This window comes from Drosophila tropicalis, unplaced genomic scaffold (assembly GCF_018151085.1).
Source record: "Drosophila tropicalis isolate 14030-0801.00 unplaced genomic scaffold, ASM1815108v1 contig_409, whole genome shotgun sequence".
NCBI classification, from domain to species: Eukaryota; Metazoa; Arthropoda; class Insecta; order Diptera; family Drosophilidae; genus Drosophila; species Drosophila tropicalis.
In genome coordinates, this window is record NW_027172872.1 from 253,115 (window position 1) to 275,619 (window position 22,505).

General features: G+C 43.1%; 3 protein-coding genes across 3 annotated transcripts; all 3 read left to right on the forward strand.

The window, feature by feature from the left end:
* Positions 1–1,178: 1,178 nt before the first annotated feature.
* On the forward strand, positions 1,179–6,240 carry LOC137573485 (uncharacterized). Its single transcript, XM_068285412.1, has 5 exons — positions 1,179–1,962; positions 2,179–3,161; positions 3,521–4,136; positions 4,217–5,341; positions 5,393–6,240. Exons 1-5 carry the CDS (start codon positions 1,179–1,181, stop codon positions 6,238–6,240), a joined length of 4,356 nt encoding a protein of 1,451 aa, XP_068141513.1.
* Positions 6,241–7,159: 919 nt separating this feature from the next.
* Positions 7,160–11,759, forward strand: LOC137573486 (uncharacterized). The gene is made up of 5 exons (XM_068285413.1): positions 7,160–7,943; positions 8,160–9,142; positions 9,502–10,105; positions 10,186–11,310; positions 11,362–11,759. Exons 1-5 carry the CDS (start codon positions 7,160–7,162, stop codon positions 11,757–11,759), a joined length of 3,894 nt encoding a protein of 1,297 aa, XP_068141514.1.
* A 56-nt stretch (positions 11,760–11,815) lies between these two features.
* On the forward strand, positions 11,816–12,208 carry LOC137573487 (uncharacterized). The gene has a single exon (XM_068285415.1). It carries the CDS (start codon positions 11,816–11,818, stop codon positions 12,206–12,208), a length of 393 nt encoding a protein of 130 aa, XP_068141516.1.
* Positions 12,209–22,505: the final 10,297 nt, after the last annotated feature.

Sequence of the window (22,505 nt, forward strand, 5' to 3'; positions counted from 1 at the left end):
TAATATTTCTCTGTTCTGGTCCGTTTGAAATTCTGTTATTTATGGTTTTATCTAATATCTAATAATTTTTTAAAATTAATTTCATTCTTTTAGTATTTCATTTTTTTTTCTCTTTATATTGTAATATAAAGCTTTATGTGTGCTTGCAAGCTTTGTTAAATTTATTTGAGCTTTTTTATTGAACTTTTTTCAAAAGCTTGCTTTGATCGCGGCAAGCTTTACAAGTGTGTTTATGTTGTTTGTGCAATTTTGAGTGCACATGTTTGACATGTGCTCTTCGTTAGGGTATGTTCGCGTATATAAGGCCGATTGTAGTTTATTATTTAATTGTATATATATATATGTTTCTTTTTTTGTGTGTATTTTTCATTTTAGTGTATAATTCAAAACTATGCATTTTTTTTTGTTTTCTCTTTTCTTTTTGTTTTGGGGATATTTTGGCAATGATAGTGTTGCCGCCGAAATCCACTGACTGCCCAGCAGACCCGACGCAGCCACCAATGGGTTAACCCATATCACTCATTCTCTTTCATTTTCATACTTATACTTAAGCGCCAGCCTACGTGCTGGGAAATTAACCGTTGCATCTTGCGCTTTAAGCTTACATGTTAGGTTCTATGCTTGTTACTAAGCGGCGGACAGAACAGTTTGGTTACAACCGCTAGTAAGGGCGATTAATTTATAGTCGGCTCAACTACCGACTCGCTCGCTCACCATACACACACCCACTTAGCCTACCATTAGCATAAGAAAACACGTGGAAGAAATAAATGAAGTATCACGTGAAAAGTGAAGTGTTTCTTGTGGGCCCGCTAAAACATCGAACCTTAGCGCCAAACTCAACAATTCTATAAATTATGCCAGGAATTAATTCTATAATTAATTCTATAAACTATAGGCCATGAATTAATTCCATAAGTTAATTCTACAGATTAATTCTATATATTAATCTAACAGTGGTAAACCACTAAAGGAACCGAAAAAGTTAATTATTTAACTCAACTCGACGGGTCAACCCACGGTTCTACAAGTAAATCATATAGAGGTTAACCTCGATGATTGCATAACCAATCACTAAATTGTGATACATACATAACCTCAACGGTCAACCGTTTACGACCTACATAGGTCACGTAACTAATCAACGTCGCTTAAAAGTATAAACTCATTGGTAAACCATGGCAACAAAAGACTCATCAAGTGGAATATATCATTGCAAGAAATGCATGCAGGAAGACAGTGACCGCATGGTGCAATGCAATCGATGCTGTTCCTGGTATCATTTCGACTGCGCTGGAGTAATAGACGAGAAATCTGAGAACAGCTGGAACTGCGACTGCGTCAACGTGTCAACGGAAGTCATCACAACCATATTGAGCAACGCATTGCAGAACCTCGGAAATACCACACGAGCAGGCGAACCTCAGGCTACTTCGTCACCAGCAAAACCAACGGGGCCGCTACAAGAACCGGATCGGGACTTTGGACTATGCCCTCCAAAAATATTCCAGGACACAGCTAGTACAGCTGTTCCTATTTTTACTTCTGCCAAACAAAAAGCGATGGTCACACACTCAGCTGTGCGTGACACGTGGCATTACGATCACGAGGCACCGCAGCTGCCGTTCCTAACCTCAAACAACACGCGTGCTACGACACGCGAACAACCGCACCTAAGTGCTACGCCGATGGCACCCTGGAATTTTACGAATACTCAAAACAGGGCTGCATCGTACTATCCAGAAAATAAAGTGCGAATGGACGTAGACCTAAACACAGCAATGCCAAGCGCGGCACAACTTGCAGCCCGTCAAGCGATACCGAAAGAGCTTCCAACATTTGATGGCAATCCTCAGAACTGGCCTCTATTCTACAGTAGTTTTCAGACAAGTACGGAAATCGCTGGGTATACGAATGCAGAAAATCTTATGCGGCTGCAAGCTAGCCTAAAGGGAAAAGCACGTGAGTTAGTTCAATCCAAACTCCTTTTACCCGCAATGGTCCCTGAAATCATACAAACATTACGTATGTGTTTCGGTCGGCCAGAGCATATTTTGCACAACTTACTGGAAAAAACGCGGCAACTACCCGCAATAAAAGATAAGCTTGAACCACTTATCGAATACGCACTGTGTGTACGAAACATCTACTCAACGATGGAAGCATGTGGACTCACAGGTTACATGCAGAACCCAATGCTCGTACAAGAGCTACTAGAGAAACTCCCCACACAACTGAAGCTGCAGTGGGCAATGTTTCCCAAAGACACTAAGATACCATCAATGGAATCTTTTAGCAAATGGATCTACGACATAGCTGAAGCAGCAAGCCAGGTAACATCACCGCTTTACCATAAGAAGAGCGGAAGCCTAAATCATCACACAGAGGCACCTGAAGAGCAGGTCAAGGAAATTACGTGCGTCGTATGTAACGAACCTGGGCACAAAATACACAGCTGCCCATCGTTCAAAGCCACGCCACATCAACAAAAGATTTCTTTTCTGAAAAATCACAAGCTCTGCCAACAATGCCTAAACCGTCATCACCAAAAGTGCCAACGTGAGAAGGTTTGCGGCATACGAGGCTGCCGAAGCAAACATCACCCATTGATCCACGAGATGCAGCCAATACCAGAGGCTGCGAAATCCAGCAGCCCAAACAGGCCAGCTATGGTCACCAACGTGCATACGCCGGAGGGCAAGCACACCCAGCGATCCAGAGAGTCTGGCTCAACATATTTCCGTGTCATTCCAATACAAATCATCAATAAAACGAAAGTCACTAACACTTTTGCATTTCTAGATGAGGGATCGGCACTAACGCTCATCGACAACAAGGTCTTTAAGCAACTCGGCTTAAAAGGCGTTCCAGATCCACTGTGCCTAAAATGGACCAACGATACAACACGCGAAGAAAATGCATCGGAACGTGTCACGCTTACGGTTGCCAATCCACATAATGGCAATCAATTCTACTTGGAAGAGGTTCACAGTGTAGATACCCTGGATCTACCTGTACAGTCTATCGACATAAGGGCTCTCGCCAAAGAATTCCCACACCTAGCGGGACTACCGAAAGCATCATACACCAACGCACGCCCAGGCATCCTAATCGGCACAAATAACTGGAACCTCGCCGTACCCCTTAAAATCAAAGAGGGGGTATGCACCAACCAATAGCGTCAAAGACGCGACTGGGATGGGCACTACAAAGCTCCACGCGATCAAGGGCTACTAGAGCTAATGTGAGCGTTCACATGTGTGGATGCAGGGACGCAGACGCTAAGCTACATGAGATCATCAAACAAGCGTTCTCATTAGACGCTACCACAGCAAAACCGCTATCATCACCAGAAGAAACTCAAGCTTTAACCAGACTTGAAGCTACTACCTCCCTTAAGAATGGCAGGTACGAGGTCGGCCTAATGTGGAAAGACCCTGAAGTTTTATTACCTGATAGCTACGCAAACGCACTAAAACGGCTTAAATGCCTACAAAAGCAATTTTCCCGACAACCACAGTTGAAGGAGCAAATCACCAAACAAATCGAGAACCTCGTCGAAAAGGGCTATGCTCGCATGCTGACGCCGGAGGAAGTAGCTGCACCAAACAGACGGGCATGGTATCTACCAACCTTCATAACTAAAAATCCAAATAAACCAGAGAAGGTCCGGCTTGTATGGGACGCAGCCGCCCAATCTGGCGCCCAATCTGGCGGCAAGGCCCTGAATGACTACATCTGGAGTGGCCCAGATCTCCTCAACTCCCTGTTTGACCTCTTGCTCTCATTCCGAGTGGGACGAGTGGCGATCTGTGGCGATATTGCCGAGATGTTCCACCAGATCCGAGTGAAACCAGCAGACACCCATGCGCAAAGGTTTCTGTGGTTCGACAGCAAATCCGAGAGGCAAGAGCCTAACGTCTATGTTATGGAAGCGCTTACTTTCGGAATCAATTGCGCACCCTGCATTGCACACTTTATTCGCGACAAAAATGCAGATCGATTCTGCCAACAGTACCCTCAAGCAGCACAAGCCGTGAAGGACTACCACTACGTGGATGATTTTATATACAGTGGCGACGACTACGTGGAAGTCGGAAACATCGCAACTCAAGTCAGAGATATCCATGCAGCAGGTGGTTTCCACATACGCAATTGGTCTTCGAACTCAAAGGAGGTCCTTCGAATACTAAAGAGCGATTCGCGCATCCCGAAGCTGTCGAAATTACCGCCACGGAAAAGGTACTCGGCTTATACTGGGTGCCGAACTCCGACGTATTCACATTCATCTGCAAGTTCGCCAGGTTGAAGCGCAACGTTTTGGACAGCGACAAAACACCAACCAAACGCGAGCTCTTGCAAGTACTTATGTCAATGTACGACCCACTCGGCTTCATCTCATGCTTTACAATAGAGCTCAAAATCCTACTGCAAGAAGTCTGGAGAAGCGGCATTGGCTGGGACACTGGTTTGCCCGACGCATTGTTACCCAAATGGATACGATGGAAACGGATCCTTACAACAATCGCCGGATTGACCATCCCGAGATGTTACTTCGACAGCAGCGATCAAGTCCATGATGTCCAGTTACACACGTTTGTTGACGCCAGCGAATTGGCATACGCAGCAGTCTGCTACCTTCGGATACGCCAGGGGAAAAGAACCTACCTCAGCTTCGTGGCCTCCAAGGCGAAAGTGGCACCGTTGAGTCCACTATCTATACCAAGGATGGAACTGCAGGCCGCAGTGCTCGGAGCAAAGCTGAGTAACCGAATCCAACGCAATCCAAGTTTGTCAATTAATTCGAGTTGTTATTGGTCCGACTCAAAGACTGTTCTCAAATGGCTTCGTATGGATCTACGAAAGTTTCAGCAATTCGTCATGCACCGCGTTGGCGAAATACTGGAATTCACAAACGTTAGCCAATGGAACTGGGTTCCAACCAACCTTAACCCTGCAGATCTTGCTACTAAAACACACAACGCCAATAAACATGAAACTTGGCTACACGGTCCAGACTATTTGCTGCAGGATCAACACGAGTGGCCAAAATGCGATGATTTGGGGCCACCAAACAATGCTGAAGTCAGGCACAACATACTCTTCATCGACAATGCGCCGATGGAGCTAAAACTTAACGCGGAATATTCTTCCGACTGGCGCAGGCTATATCGAGCTTTAGCGCGTTTTATTCTCTATATTGAGAAACTGAAAGCAAAACAAACAAAGGCATCGCCACCTACAGAGGTGTCTTACGAGATGATTCAGCAGGCACGCACACTCCTACTGCGGCATGCGCAGTCATCTGAATTCAACCCAGAAATTCGCAACTTAACGAGAGGTAAACCTTTAAAAACAAATTCTAAACTCATATGTTTGAATATCTTCCTAGACGAAAACCAGCTCCTACGTACCCGAGGGCGAGCAGAAAACCTAAACGGACAAAACCAAATACTGCTCCCATATGGGCACCACATTACTCGGCTCATAGTGAACTGGTATCATCAGGAAATGCACCACACATCCCATGAGACGTGTATTAACAGGATTCGCGGCATGTTTTACATACCACGCCTACGAGTCTTATACAAAGGCATGCGGAAGTCTTGCCAACGCTGTAAAAATGAGAGTGCCATGCCTGATCCACCGCAAATGGCTCCCTTGCCCATTGCCAGGCTGGCTGCCTACCAACGTCCCTTCACTTACGTCGGTATCGACTACTTCGGGCCCTTCTTGGTCGCTGTAGGACGGCGAAGCGAAAAAAGATGGGGAGTTATTTTCACCTGCCTAACCATACGGGCAGTGCATATAGAACTGGCGTGCTTTCTGGACACTGCATCGTGCATAATGTGCATCCGAAACTTCATCAATCGGCGCGGGACCCCAAGAGAAATTTACAGCGACAATGGCACTAACTTCAAAGCTGCCGAAAAGATTATCTGTGACAAAGCGCAGACGATCAACTTCAACGCCGTGCAACCGGCGTTCGATGACATCAAATGGAAATTTAATCCACCAGCCGCTCCTCATATGGGGGGAGCATGGGAGCGACTTGTTCGTTCCGTCAAGACTGTACTCTACGCAATCTGCCCAGCGAGAAAATTCACCAGTGAGGGCCTACAAGGTGCACTATGGGAACGTTCCAGATTTAGCCAGGCGAGGAAAATGGTTTACGAAGAGACCACCAATAGCAGCAGGAGACGTCGTTGTAATATTGGACGAGACTCTGCCCCGAAATAGATGGCCAAAAGGTATAGTCGAGCAAACAATCCTGGCCAAAGACAACCAGGTGCGTCGAGTGATCATCAGAACCGCCAATGGGACTCTTCAACGGCCCGTGGCTAAAGTAGCTGTATTAGACGTCGGCTGTAATGGAGCAAAGCAACCCCATGAATGGAGCAAAGCAACCCCAGCTTTACTGGGGGGGGGAATGTTGCCGCCGAAATCCACTGACTGCCCAGCAGACCCGACGCAGCCACCAATGGGTTAACCCATATCACTCATTCTCTTTCATTTTCATACTTATACTTAAGCGCCAGCCTACGTGCTGGGAAATTAACCGTTGCATCTTGCGCTTTAAGCTTACATGTTAGGTTCTATGCTTGTTACTAAGCGGCGGACAGAACAGTTTGGTTACAACCGCTAGTAAGGGCGATTAATTTATAGTCGGCTCAACTACCGACTCGCTCGCTCACCATACACACACCCACTTAGCCTACCATTAGCATAAGAAAACACGTGGAAGAAATAAATGAAGTATCACGTGAAAAGTGAAGTGTTTCTTGTGGGCCCGCTAAAACATCGAACCTTAGCGCCAAACTCAACAATTCTATAAATTATGCCAGGAATTAATTCTATAATTAATTCTATAAACTATAGGCCATGAATTAATTCCATAAGTTAATTCTACAGATTAATTCTATATATTAATCTAACAGTGGTAAACCACTAAAGGAACCGAAAAAGTTAATTATTTAACTCAACTCGACGGGTCAACCCACGGTTCTACAAGTAAATCATATAGAGGTTAACCTCGATGATTGCATAACCAATCACTAAATTGTGATACATACATAACCTCAACGGTCAACCGTTTACGACCTACATAGGTCACGTAACTAATCAACGTCGCTTAAAAGTATAAACTCATTGGTAAACCATGGCAACAAAAGACTCATCAAGTGGAATATATCATTGCAAGAAATGCATGCAGGAAGACAGTGACCGCATGGTGCAATGCAATCGATGCTGTTCCTGGTATCATTTCGACTGCGCTGGAGTAATAGACGAGAAATCTGAGAACAGCTGGAACTGCGACTGCGTCAACGTGTCAACGGAAGTCATCACAACCATATTGAGCAACGCATTGCAGAACCTCGGAAATACCACACGAGCAGGCGAACCTCAGGCTACTTCGTCACCAGCAAAACCAACGGGGCCGCTACAAGAACCGGATCGGGACTTTGGACTATGCCCTCCAAAAATATTCCAGGACACAGCTAGTACAGCTGTTCCTATTTTTACTTCTGCCAAACAAAAAGCGATGGTCACACACTCAGCTGTGCGTGACACGTGGCATTACGATCACGAGGCACCGCAGCTGCCGTTCCTAACCTCAAACAACACGCGTGCTACGACACGCGAACAACCGCACCTAAGTGCTACGCCGATGGCACCCTGGAATTTTACGAATACTCAAAACAGGGCTGCATCGTACTATCCAGAAAATAAAGTGCGAATGGACGTAGACCTAAACACAGCAATGCCAAGCGCGGCACAACTTGCAGCCCGTCAAGCGATACCGAAAGAGCTTCCAACATTTGATGGCAATCCTCAGAACTGGCCTCTATTCTACAGTAGTTTTCAGACAAGTACGGAAATCGCTGGGTATACGAATGCAGAAAATCTTATGCGGCTGCAAGCTAGCCTAAAGGGAAAAGCACGTGAGTTAGTTCAATCCAAACTCCTTTTACCCGCAATGGTCCCTGAAATCATACAAACATTACGTATGTGTTTCGGTCGGCCAGAGCATATTTTGCACAACTTACTGGAAAAAACGCGGCAACTACCCGCAATAAAAGATAAGCTTGAACCACTTATCGAATACGCACTGTGTGTACGAAACATCTACTCAACGATGGAAGCATGTGGACTCACAGGTTACATGCAGAACCCAATGCTCGTACAAGAGCTACTAGAGAAACTCCCCACACAACTGAAGCTGCAGTGGGCAATGTTTCCCAAAGACACTAAGATACCATCAATGGAATCTTTTAGCAAATGGATCTACGACATAGCTGAAGCAGCAAGCCAGGTAACATCACCGCTTTACCATAAGAAGAGCGGAAGCCTAAATCATCACACAGAGGCACCTGAAGAGCAGGTCAAGGAAATTACGTGCGTCGTATGTAACGAACCTGGGCACAAAATACACAGCTGCCCATCGTTCAAAGCCACGCCACATCAACAAAAGATTTCTTTTCTGAAAAATCACAAGCTCTGCCAACAATGCCTAAACCGTCATCACCAAAAGTGCCAACGTGAGAAGGTTTGCGGCATACGAGGCTGCCGAAGCAAACATCACCCATTGATCCACGAGATGCAGCCAATACCAGAGGCTGCGAAATCCAGCAGCCCAAACAGGCCAGCTATGGTCACCAACGTGCATACGCCGGAGGGCAAGCACACCCAGCGATCCAGAGAGTCTGGCTCAACATATTTCCGTGTCATTCCAATACAAATCATCAATAAAACGAAAGTCACTAACACTTTTGCATTTCTAGATGAGGGATCGGCACTAACGCTCATCGACAACAAGGTCTTTAAGCAACTCGGCTTAAAAGGCGTTCCAGATCCACTGTGCCTAAAATGGACCAACGATACAACACGCGAAGAAAATGCATCGGAACGTGTCACGCTTACGGTTGCCAATCCACATAATGGCAATCAATTCTACTTGGAAGAGGTTCACAGTGTAGATACCCTGGATCTACCTGTACAGTCTATCGACATAAGGGCTCTCGCCAAAGAATTCCCACACCTAGCGGGACTACCGAAAGCATCATACACCAACGCACGCCCAGGCATCCTAATCGGCACAAATAACTGGAACCTCGCCGTACCCCTTAAAATCAAAGAGGGGGTATGCACCAACCAATAGCGTCAAAGACGCGACTGGGATGGGCACTACAAAGCTCCACGCGATCAAGGGCTACTAGAGCTAATGTGAGCGTTCACATGTGTGGATGCAGGGACGCTGACGCTAAGCTACATGAGATCATCAAACAAGCGTTCTCATTAGACGCTACCACAGCAAAACCGCTATCATCACCAGAAGAAACTCAAGCTTTAACCAGACTTGAAGCTACTACCTCCCTTAAGAATGGCAGGTACGAGGTCGGCCTAATGTGGAAAGACCCTGAAGTTTTATTACCTGATAGCTACGCAAACGCACTAAAACGGCTTAAATGCCTACAAAAGCAATTTTCCAGACAACCACAGTTGAAGGAGCAAATCACCAAACAAATCGAGAACCTCGTCGAAAAGGGCTATGCTCGCATGCTGACTCCGGAGGAAGTAGCTGCACCAAACAGACGGGCATGGTATCTACCAACCTTCATAACTAAAAATCCAAATAAACCAGAGAAGGTCCGGCTTGTATGGGACGCAGCCGCCCAATCTGGCGGCAAGGCCCTGAATGACTACATCTGGAGTGGCCCAGATCTCCTCAACTCCCTGTTTGACCTCTTGCTCTCATTCCGAGTGGGACGAGTGGCGATCTGTGGCGATATTGCCGAGATGTTCCACCAGATCCGAGTGAAACCAGCAGACACCCATGCGCAAAGGTTTCTGTGGTTCGACAGCAAATCCGAGAGGCAAGAGCCTAACGTCTATGTTATGGAAGCGCTTACTTTCGGAATCAATTGCGCACCCTGCATTGCACACTTTATTCGCGACAAAAATGCAGATCGATTCTGCCAACAGTACCCTCAAGCAGCACAAGCCGTGAAGGACTACCACTACGTGGATGATTTTATATACAGTGGCGACGACTACGTGGAAGTCGGAAACATCGCAACTCAAGTCAGAGATATCCATGCAGCAGGTGGTTTCCACATACGCAATTGGTCTTCGAACTCAAAGGAGGTCCTTCGAATACTAAAGAGCGATTCGCGCATCCCGAAGCTGTCGAAATTACCGCCACGGAAAAGGTACTCGGCTTATACTGGGTGCCGAACTCCGACGTATTCACATTCATCTGCAAGTTCGCCAGGTTGAAGCGCAACGTTTTGGACAGCGACAAAACACCAACCAAACGCGAGCTCTTGCAAGTACTTATGTCAATGTACGACCCACTCGGCTTCATCTCATGCTTTACAATAGAGCTCAAAATCCTACTGCAAGAAGTCTGGAGAAGCGGCATTGGCTGGGACACTGGTTTGCCCGACGCATTGTTACCCAAATGGATACGATGGAAACGGATCCTTACAACAATCGCCGGATTGACCATCCCGAGATGTTACTTCGACAGCAGCGATCAAGTCCATGATGTCCAGTTACACACGTTTGTTGACGCCAGCGAATTGGCATACGCAGCAGTCTGCTACCTTCGGATACGCCAGGGGAAAAGAACCTACCTCAGCTTCGTGGCCTCCAAGGCGAAAGTGGCACCGTTGAGTCCACTATCTATACCAAGGATGGAACTGCAGGCCGCAGTGCTCGGAGCAAAGCTGAGTAACCGAATCCAACGCAATCCAAGTTTGTCAATTAATTCGAGTTGTTATTGGTCCGACTCAAAGACTGTTCTCAAATGGCTTCGTATGGATCTACGAAAGTTTCAGCAATTCGTCATGCACCGCGTTGGCGAAATACTGGAATTCACAAACGTTAGCCAATGGAACTGGGTTCCAACCAACCTTAACCCTGCAGATCTTGCTACTAAAACACACAACGCCAATAAACATGAAACTTGGCTACACGGTCCAGACTATTTGCTGCAGGATCAACACGAGTGGCCAAAATGCGATGATTTGGGGCCACCAAACAATGCTGAAGTCAGGCACAACATACTCTTCATCGACAATGCGCCGATGGAGCTAAAACTTAACGCGGAATATTCTTCCGACTGGCGCAGGCTATATCGAGCTTTAGCGCGTTTTATTCTCTATATTGAGAAACTGAAAGCAAAACAAACAAAGGCATCGCCACCTACAGAGGTGTCTTACGAGATGATTCAGCAGGCACGCACACTCCTACTGCGGCATGCGCAGTCATCTGAATTCAACCCAGAAATTCGCAACTTAACGAGAGGTAAACCTTTAAAAACAAATTCTAAACTCATATGTTTGAATATCTTCCTAGACGAAAACCAGCTCCTACGTACCCGAGGGCGAGCAGAAAACCTAAACGGACAAAACCAAATACTGCTCCCATATGGGCACCACATTACTCGGCTCATAGTGAACTGGTATCATCAGGAAATGCACCACACATCCCATGAGACGTGTATTAACAGGATTCGCGGCATGTTTTACATACCACGCCTACGAGTCTTATACAAAGGCATGCGGAAGTCTTGCCAACGCTGTAAAAATGAGAGCGCCATGCCTGATCCACCGCAAATGGCTCCCTTGCCCATTGCCAGGCTGGCTGCCTACCAACGTCCCTTCACTTACGTCGGTATCGACTACTTCGGGCCCTTCTTGGTCGCTGTAGGACGGCGAAGCGAAAAAGATGGGGAGTTATTTTCACCTGCCTAACCATACGGGCAGTGCATATAGAACTGGCGTGCTTTCTGGACACTGCATCGTGCATAATGTGCATCCGAAACTTCATCAATCGGCGCGGGACCCCAAGAGAAATTTACAGCGACAATGGCACTAACTTCAAAGCTGCCGAAAAGATTATCTGTGACAAAGCGCAGACGATCAACTTCAACGCCGTGCAACCGGCGTTCGATGACATCAAATGGAAATTTAATCCACCAGCCGCTCCTCATATGGGGGGAGCATGGGAGCGACTTGTTCGTTCCGTCAAGACTGTACTCTACGCAATCTGCCCAGCGAGAAAATTCACCAGTGAGGGCCTACAAGGTGCACTATGGGAACGTTCCAGATTTAGCCAGGCGAGGAAAATGGTTTACGAAGAGACCACCAATAGCAGCAGGAGACGTCGTTGTAATATTGGACGAGACTCTGCCCCGAAATAGATGGCCAAAAGGTATAGTCGAGCAAACAATCCTGGCCAAAGACAACCAGGTGCGTCGAGTGATCATCAGAACCGCCAATGGGACTCTTCAACGGCCCGTGGCTAAAGTAGCTGTATTAGACGTCGGCTGTAATGGAGCAAAGCAACCCCATGAATGGAGCAAAGCAACCCCAGCTTTACTGGGGGGGGGGAATGTTGCCGCCGAAATCCACTGACTGCCCAGCAGACCCGACGCAGCCACCAATGGGTTAACCCATATCACTCATTCTCTTTCATTTTCATACTTATACTTAAGCGCCAGCCTACGTGCTGGGAAATTAACCGTTGCATCTTGCGCTTTAAGCTTACATGTTAGGTTCTATGCTTGTTACTAAGCGGCGGACAGAACAGTTTGGTTACAACCGCGAGTAAGGGCGATTAATTTATAGTCGGCTCAACTACCGACTCGCTCGCTCACCATACACACACCCACTTAGCCTACCATTAGCATAAGAAAACACGTGGAAGAAATAAATGAAGTATCACGTGAAAAGTGAAGTGTTTCTTGTGGGCCCGCTAAAACATCGAACCTTAGCGCCAAACTCAACAGATAGACTTATTCAAAAAAAGGAATTTGTAAACAATGTACATATATTAATTTTTTTCCATTTTATTTCATTTTTGTGTTTGGTTTTGTGTATTCAAATCAATTTATAGTGGCAGCGCCAAAAGCGCCTCTTACCACAAAGGTGCTTATATGAGCATTTTTTTTTATAAATTGAAAATAATTTTTGTTTTTATAATTTAATGCTGCATCTGCTGTTGTTGCTGCCTTGCCTGCTGATTTATCTAGTGAGTTTTCTCCAATTCGTCCATCTTGCTCCAAAGTTTGCACGCTTCTGCCCAGGGTGGTGGCGGTCGTTGTGCGCTGCTCCTCTAAAGCTACCATTCAAATGACAATGATCTCGAACTCTATCAATTAGCAAAACTTTGTTACATATGGGCATTTCCAGAAAAAGGTCCACCACGACGAAAAAATTAAAAGTTGTTAAACAAATGATTTTTTTCTTTTCAAATGCTTAAGAAATATTTGAATTGAAAGAATTTAATAAGTTTTCGGCATTTTTTTGATGTAGTTGTGAAATATTGGCACAGTTACAAACATGATTTTTTCCATTTTGGGCTACTTTTAGTGCAGGTTTTGCTTTTTGTTATACCCTTGAAAAAAGGGTATATTAATTTTGGTCAGAATTGTGCAACGCATAGAACGAAGCATCTCCGACCATACAAAGTATATATATTCTGATCAGCGCGACGAGACGAGTTCAACTAGCCATGTCCGTCCGTCCGTCCGTCCGTCTGGATCAACGCAAACTCCTCCTAGACCGTAAGAGCTACAGAGCTAATTTTTGCACATAAGCTTGTATATACTGCAGGGATTGTATATCTCGGATTCAGCCGGATCGGACCACTATATCATATAGCTCCCATACAAACCCCAAAGTCACGAACAGTGACTTTTCTCAATAACTTCGTTATTCTCTGTGCTATTATCGTGAAACTTAATATTAGAGAGATTATTACGCCTATAAACTACTGTGCCAAATTTGATCAAGATCAGGTGACTATATCATATAGCTCCCATAGTAACGATCGGTCGCAAACAGTTACTTTTGTAAATAACTTCGTTACTTTTAACGCGATTGCTTCCAAATTAAACATTTGTTAGTTTAATATATTTGTCAATGACTGTGCCAAATTTGATCAAGATCGGGCGACTATATCATATAGCTCCCATAGGAACGATCGGTCAAAAACAGTGACTTTTGTAAAAATCTTCGTTACTGTTAACGCGATTGCTTTCAAATTAAACATTTCTTAATTTAATATATCTGTTAATGACAGTGCCGAATTTGATAAAGATCGCACCCGATCATATTGCTCCCATAGGAACGATCGGTGGAAAACAGTGACTATGATCAATATCTTTGTTATTTCTTATGATTGTAGGCCAATCTTTCGCAAACAAAGGCCTTTTTAGATAAAACGTTCTTCCACATTGATGGCTAATAGGTAAGAAAAGAGTTACCAAAAAAGTTGCAAGGGTATACAAACTTTGACGCGGTCGAAGTTAGCCCCGGCCCTCTGGTTTATTATACATTCGTTGCAATCTTCCTACGAGATTTTAAAAACTACAACAAACTATTGCAAAACTAGAAATATAGATGATGCAAGCATCGATGAACGGTAAATTTGTCACGTTCGCAAGCAAAAAAATGAATTTTTCGTCAGTACTGCATTTCTAATCGAAGAAAGTTGATGAAAATTAATGTGAAAAAAAAAGTTATTCGTACTTCAGTCAAAGAAAAAACCAGAGGGCCGGGGCTAACTTTGACCGCGTCAAAGTTTGTATAACCATGCAACTTTTTTTTGGTAACTCTTTCCTTACCTATTAGCCATCAATGTGGAAGAACGTTTTATCTAAAAAGGCTTATGTTTGCGATAGAATGGCTTAAAATCATAGGAAATAACGAAGACATTGATCAAAGTCACTGTTTTCCACCGATCGTGGAAAACGACTGATATAGTCACCCGATCTTTATCAAATTCGGCACAGTCATTAACAGATATATTAAATTAAGAAATGTTTAATTTAAAAGCAATTGCGTTAACAGTAACGAAGTTATTTACAAAATTCACTGTTTTCGACCGATCGTTCCTATGGGAGCTATAAGATATAGTCACCCGATCTTGATCAAATTTGGCACAGTCACAGATATATTAAATTCAGAAATGTTTAATTTGAAAGTAATCGCATTAAAAGTAACGAAGTTATTTACAAAAGGCTGTACAACCCCTGCAGTATATACAAGCCTTCGTGCAAAATTTCAGCTCTGTAGCTCTTACGGTCTAGGAGGAGTTTGCGTTGATCCAGACGGACGGACGGACGGACATGGCTATTTGAACTCGTCTCGTCGTGCTGATCAAGAATATTTATACTTTGTATGGTCGGAGATGCTTCGTTCTATGCGTTGCACACTTCTGACCAAAATTAATATACCCTTTTTGCAAGGGTATAAAAATAAAAGTAACAGCATAAAGTGATCTTGTGAGTAATTTGCATTAGATTTGTAACTAATTTGCATTGAATTTGTAACTAATTTGCATTGAATTTATTTGCCTTGAAGTTAATTGTGAGTTTGAATGTGTGCGGTTATATTGTTAGATTGAATTCGCTAAGACACTGTGTTAGACAACTGCAAATGAGTTGGTCCTATAGGGACATTAAAAAAGAATCTGATAGCAACGAAGATGTTATAGTACAATCTAAGCCTCAGGCACTCGATCAAACAGAAATGGATCCACAAACGTTAAAAGTTATAATAGAGAGCGCAGTCCGCACCGCGCTTAACGCACAAGAACAACGCTTAAGAGGCGAGATTCACGCCGAAATCGAACATCTGAGAAACAAAGTAAACTCACTTAGAATTGAAGCGCCCCAATTACAGGTGTGCGAAAGCGTAACAATTGACCCCAGCATTAGATGTGAGGTTAGGCTCGACGCTGCGAAATCGGTGCCGAATTATAATGGTGACCATGAAGAATATGTGTCTTGGAGACAATCAGCCATAGAGGCATATCAAGCCTACAAGGGATACTATGGGAGTGAAACACATTACCAGGCAGTGATCATTTTAAAAAATAAAGTTTGTGGTGCCGCACGCGCAGTCCTTACCTCACATAACACTGTGCTAAATTTCGATGCAATCATTGCTAGACTTGATTGCATATACGCCGATAAAACGCCTCTGCGCGTTCTCAGGCATCAATTAGAAATGGTCAGACAAGGAGACCTAGAATTAATGCATTACTATGCTGAGGTTGAGAAAAACTCACTTTTATTACAAATAAAATTGCCATTACGCATGAGGAGCAAGCAGAGGTCATTCTTAATAAAGAAATTAGGAACGATGCTCTGCACGCTTTCATGGCAGGCCTGAGGAGGCCCTCGGCTTTAGCACTGGCTCGCAAGGCTGAGAATAGCATAGAAAGGAGCATGTTCGCTGCTACGTATGCTAAAGCAATTGAAGATAGGAGCCACCCAGGGGAAAATAACAAGCAAGGGAATCGCTCAATGCCCAGACAGGGAAAACATTTTGAGAAAAACCTCCATTTTACAGGAAAACAAGTCCAAAACAGACCCCAACAGGGTGAGCAGGGACCAACCTCAAACAGTAAACAAATTCGAGCCCAAGACCAAGCACAACCGATGGATGCTGATCCATCAGTTTTCAAGCTGAGACAGCAGACTGGTTGGGGTAAGACCCGCGGTAGCGCCACTTACGCAGAATCACAAAAGAGACAGAACGCATCAGAGCGTATGACTGGACAGAGTCGCCAGAATGTTAACAACATTTCTCAAAGAGACTCGGCCCAAGACCAACAATACGCGCGTATAGCAGAGTCCACCGTCGCAGAGGCTAGCGATGAGAAGGACTCTATACCGGACAATGATTTCCTAAATTTTTTAGAGAACGCTCCCAACTGCCGTTCGTCGAGCGTCAGTTGGCTGGTAGAACACTAAAAATTCTAATCGACACTGGGGCGGCAAAGAATTATGTAAAGCCCATAAAGGAGTTAAGAAACATAACACTTGTCGCCACCCCATTTACGATGAGCATACATTGATCCAGTAAAATTAAAGAAAAATGCTTAATGAGAATTTTCGGAAAGAATGCCCCGTTTTTCATTTTAGATACCCTTGATACTTTTGATGCCATAATAGGCTTCGATTTGCCAACGCAAGCAGGGGTAACTCTAAACTTACACAGCGGTAATATTACATATGGCAGTACGGCGGAAGCACTGCAACACCATACTTGCGATAGCGTTAATTTCACACGCATTGATGACATAATAGTTCCTGATAGAGTAAGAGAGGAATTTTAAAAGGTAATACTAAACAGGATTGGCATATTTTCGACCTCTAACGATTCACACAGTAGACAACCAAGAAGTGTACTCCAAGTCTTACCCATATCCTATGGGTGTAGCCGATTTTGTTAATAACGAAATCGCCCAATTGTTAAAAGATGGCATTATAAGACCATCTCGGTCTGCGTACAACAGTTCTGCATGAGTTGTTGACAAAAAAGGCTTGGACTCAAACGGTAAAAAAAACAAACGACTCGCTATTGACTTTCGAAAGTTAAACGAGCGAACCATTGCCGACCGGTACCCAATGACAAGCATTCCAGTGATTCTAGCGAATCTTGAAAAGGCAAAATTTTTCACTACTTTGAACTTAAAATCTGGGTACCATCAAATTTATCTAGCTGAAAAAGATCGCGCGAAAACGGAAGGAAATACGAATTCTGTCGCTTACCCTTTGGTTTGAAAATAGATGATGTTCTAAGGGAAAAAATCGGGAAAATATTCTACGTCTACGTAGATGACGTGTTAATATTTTCTGAAAATGAAGCCGAGCATGTCGAACACATTGACACTGTACTCCAGCTGCTTTGCAACGTTAACATGAGAGTGTCGAAAGAAAATACAAATTTTTTTAAAGAAAGAGTCGAATATTTGGGTTTCATCGTCTCTAGTGACGGAACAAAAACTGACCCCGAAAAGGTCAAGGTAATTCAGGAGTACCCTGAGCCAAAGAGCCTCTATGCAGTAAGATCGTTTTTCGGCCTTGCTAGTTATTACAGGGCGTTTATTAAGGATTTTGCATCAATCGCAAGACCTTTAACCGACATACTGAAAGGCGAAAATGGAAAAGTAGCAAGCACATGTCCAAAAAGGTCCCAATCGACTTGGAAAACTACAGAACTACCTGTATGCAACCAGAGAGTTGCACACTTTTACAGATCACCAACCGCTCACATTTTCCGTGTCACAAAAAAACACAAATGCGAGAATTAAAAAGTGGATGGCATTTATGGAAGAACGTAACGCTCAAATTCATTACAAGCCAGGGAAAGAAAACCTAGTGGCAGATGCCTTATCAAGGCAAAATGTGAATGCCCTACAAGATGAAATTCAGTCATGTGCTGCCACCGTCCACAGTGAGCTTTCCTTGACCTACACAACCGAGACAGCGGACAAGCCTGTTAATCTTCTTAGGAACCAAGTAATCCTAGAAGAGGCGCGCTACAACTTGCATCGGAGACTAATTCTATTCGGCAGCAAAACTCGTCATGTGATACAATTCACAGACAAAAACGATCTCCTTGAATCCTTAAAGCTTGTAGTGAACCGTGATGTTGTAAATGCATTCCATTACGATCTTCCTACATTAGCCACCTTTCAACATAAATTAGTGCGACTTTTCCCCACAACAAAGTTTTGGCATTGCTAGAACATGGTTACTGATATAAGCAACAAAGACGATCAGATTCAGATAGTTAATACCGAACATAATAGCGCACATAGAGCAGCGCAAGAAAATATCAAACAAATACTTCGGGAGTATTACTTCCCAAAAATGGTCAAATTACCCAATGAAATCCTCTTAAATTACAAACTCTGCACTACAGCCAAGTACGACCGTCACCCAAAAAAACAAGAACTTGCGAAATCAATATCAATATATTCTTCACTGACCACAAGATATTCCTGACTTGCGTGGACAAGTTTTCCGAATTTGCTGTTGTACAACCCTTGTTATAATGAACAATTACGGATGTTACTATCCCCATATTGCAATTACTCAATATTTTTATACCATACACCCATAGGGTGAAATGGTATATTAAAGTCGCCAAAATGTATGTAACAGGCAGAAGGAAGCTTCTCCGACCCTATAAAGTATATATATTCTTGATCAGGATGAACAGCCGAGTCGATCTAGCCATGTCCGTCTGTCCGTCCGTCCGTCCGTCCGTCCGTCCGTCCGTCCGTCCGTCCGTCCGTCCGTCCGTCCGTCCGTATGAACACGCAGATCTCGGAGACTATAAGAGCTAGAGCCACCAAATTTGGTATGTATACTCGTGTATTATGCACGCGTACAGAGTTAATTGGAATTTCGGCCACGCCCCCTTACGCCCCCAGGAATCACATAAAACTATTTTTCTTAAAAAGTATAACAGCTAGAGACATCAAATTTATTTTGTATACCCGTTTAGTTAGCGCGCAAAAACTGATTGTTCAAACTTTTTGCCACGCCCCCTTACGCCCCCAGGAATCACATAAAACTGTTTTTCTTAAAAAGTATAACAGCTAGAGACATCAAATTTGGTATGCAGATTAGCTTGATAGACGCGCAGATATTGGCTATTTAAAAATTTTGCCACGCCCACTTCCGCCCCCGCAAATTAAACAAAACTGATTTTCTCAAAAACTAACAAATCTAAAGTCACCAAATTTAGTATGTACACTGGCTTAGTATGCGCGCAGGGTACATCTATTTTCATATTTTGCCACGCCCACTTCCGCCTCCATATTTAAGAAAAAACCGATTTTCTCCTGTAGATTTTTGACTATCGCATTCAAATTCGGCAGACTAATTATTCTTATCTATTTCTACAAAACTACCGAATTTTATTGAAATCGGACTAGAAACATGCAAAATATGCGTATGAACGTATTTTACAAAGCAGTCCACAAGGCCAGAATTGGCCGTTGGCTAGTGGCGGCGCTAGAGTGCTCGTATGTTCGTAGAGTGAGCGAGATAGCACATACTATGAAACATGTAAAAACAATTTAATAGACATACATTTGGTTTTCGAAATTTGAAATATTTGTTTCGCCTGGTGTATGGTATACCCAAGTCGACGAGTCGACTTACTTGCTTCATTTCAAAAATAAAGACAATTTATTGTGACAACGAAGCATTGTTTAATTCAGAGACGATTACTTCGATGAAATCGAAAAAATCAATTCGAAATAGACGTAGTAAACGCACCTCCATTGCATAGCTGCTCGAATGGACAAGTGGAACGATTCCACAGTACATTGCTAGAGATAGCCAGATGCATGAAAATTGATAAACAACTTAATGATACGACCCAGATCATAGTAAAAGCAGCAATAGAATATAATAAAACAATTCATTCGGTTACAATAGAAAAGCCAATAGACGTTATCCATGCACACACAACACACTGATTTGCGGGAAAATATTAAAAACAGAATAAACAAAGCACAACAAGATCAACTCAACAGATGCAATCCAGATAGGCAAAATAGGGAATTTGACGTAGGCGACAAAGTATTTATTAAGAACAATAAGAGGTTGGGAAACAAATTATCCCCGTTGTGTTCTGAGGGACATGTTAAAAATCTTTTGTCCTCGTTAATGATACACCTCAGGATAGCAAGAAGTCTAGATTTTTTGGGCACAGCGCTAAAGGTTGTGGCAAGAACGCCTCATGCGGCAGATTAAGAAAGAATTAAAATAACAGAAGCACAGTTAATTCAATCTAACAATAGACAAATAATAATTAACACAGAAACTCAAAGGCAAATTAATTTACTTACAAATACTGTTAATAAAATAATGGAGTCCAGAAGTGGTGAAATTACCGATTTCCTACACTTATACGAAACTTTACTAGCAAGAAATAGAATGCCAATTACAGAAATTCAAGACCTTATGCTTACTGTCACACTTGCCAAATCAAATATAATAAACCCAGCCATTTTTGATCAAGAAGATTTAAAATCTATTTTTACCGAACAGTTCACAACAGTCTTAATTTAATGTCTGTGTCCAACATTAAAATATTTCAATCCGATAGTACCATACATATAATTATAGATTACCCTAGAATTAAACATTTATGTAAGAAGATCATTATTTGCCCTGTGATACATGGGGACACCATACTGCAGATACACGACAACATAGTGGCAGAATGCGACGACGGAGTGATGGCTGTCACAGAATGCGTTACCAACAATCACGTAACATTTTGCAAACTGGCTGACCATGACACAACGGGACACGATCATGTGTTAAGTCTACCTCTGCTACAACGAATGAATGAACTCATCCTAAACGCCATCCGGGAGTTGATGATGATATGATAACGGATCGCCCAAGGTTTAGTTCGCGATCGGAGTACTTGTTAGCTTCTTGCTCTGTGGCCTCGTCGTAGCTGGTCACTGCAGGTACCAGAGGAAGTCAGCTGGTAAACTGCAAAGATTCGTCCAAGAGTCATGCATCACCGAAGACGGCAATGAACTTAGAAGGGGAGAAGCTAAACAATCCAACAAACTGCCTTAGCACTAAGTCTTAGAACAATCTGTGCAGCTGCAACATCGATGTGACGAATTCCATATAAACATAAATATGCTGACACAGCGTCTGACCAAGAGCCCATAGCATGACCATACGCCTTACATATTTACTTCTTATGTATTTAGCTTTAGATTCATACTCCCATTTATGTACTTAGGTTTAGTTCTCTTTTGTTTTCTACATACATATTCAGTTTTTGTATAACCCTTTAAAAATAAAGACACATAACTCCGGCACTTGGCCGTAACACAAATTATAATTGCTAATATATTGCTGATCCACAACGACGGTGATTCAGATACCTAATCGTATCTCATCCTATTCAACATAAATCATCCCATAAGTGAGATCCCACCAACGGCAACCCCTAACAGGAACCAGTAGACGGACCCAACATCTTAATTTATAATAAAACTATATCCTGTATTAGGGATTTGATAGATAGTTTCACTTACATTTTCATCTGTGTGTAATGAAAATTTATTCAAATTGTTATTATATGAGCATTTAATGTAATAGCTATGTATGTATATGCTACAGGAATATGTTCTTGAATATTAACTACATTTTCACTAACACTTTGATTAACAGGTTTTAATATACATTCAAAATCTGCATAAACTGCAAACGGTACTTGCATTCATTTGGCAGTATTAAAACCATTTTGCTGCAGTCCTCAGAGTGTGTCCTAACATCCTTTGTGTAGTTAAGACATAGATCGCAAAAGTATAACTTCGCTGTATTAGCAGTCTGATGAGACTTAACCATTAAAGTCATATCATCATCCTTTTTCTCCATGTACTCTGCATTCAACTCCAAATTAAGTTTACATGCTGTATTAATGCTAAGCCATCTTTCCAATATTGGAAGCAAAGAACCCCCTTGAACAGGGATTCCGGGAGAAGGAAAATACTCAATCTTTATTCGTTGAATTCAAAATATGAACTGATTTTATTAACAAAAGTATGGAGTTTATATAGGAAATCTTAGGCTCTAGGAGGTAACAATTGTTCTTAAAATATCTTATTCTAATGAGACTCAAAACCCAAGATTTCGGGGGTTGAAAATTATT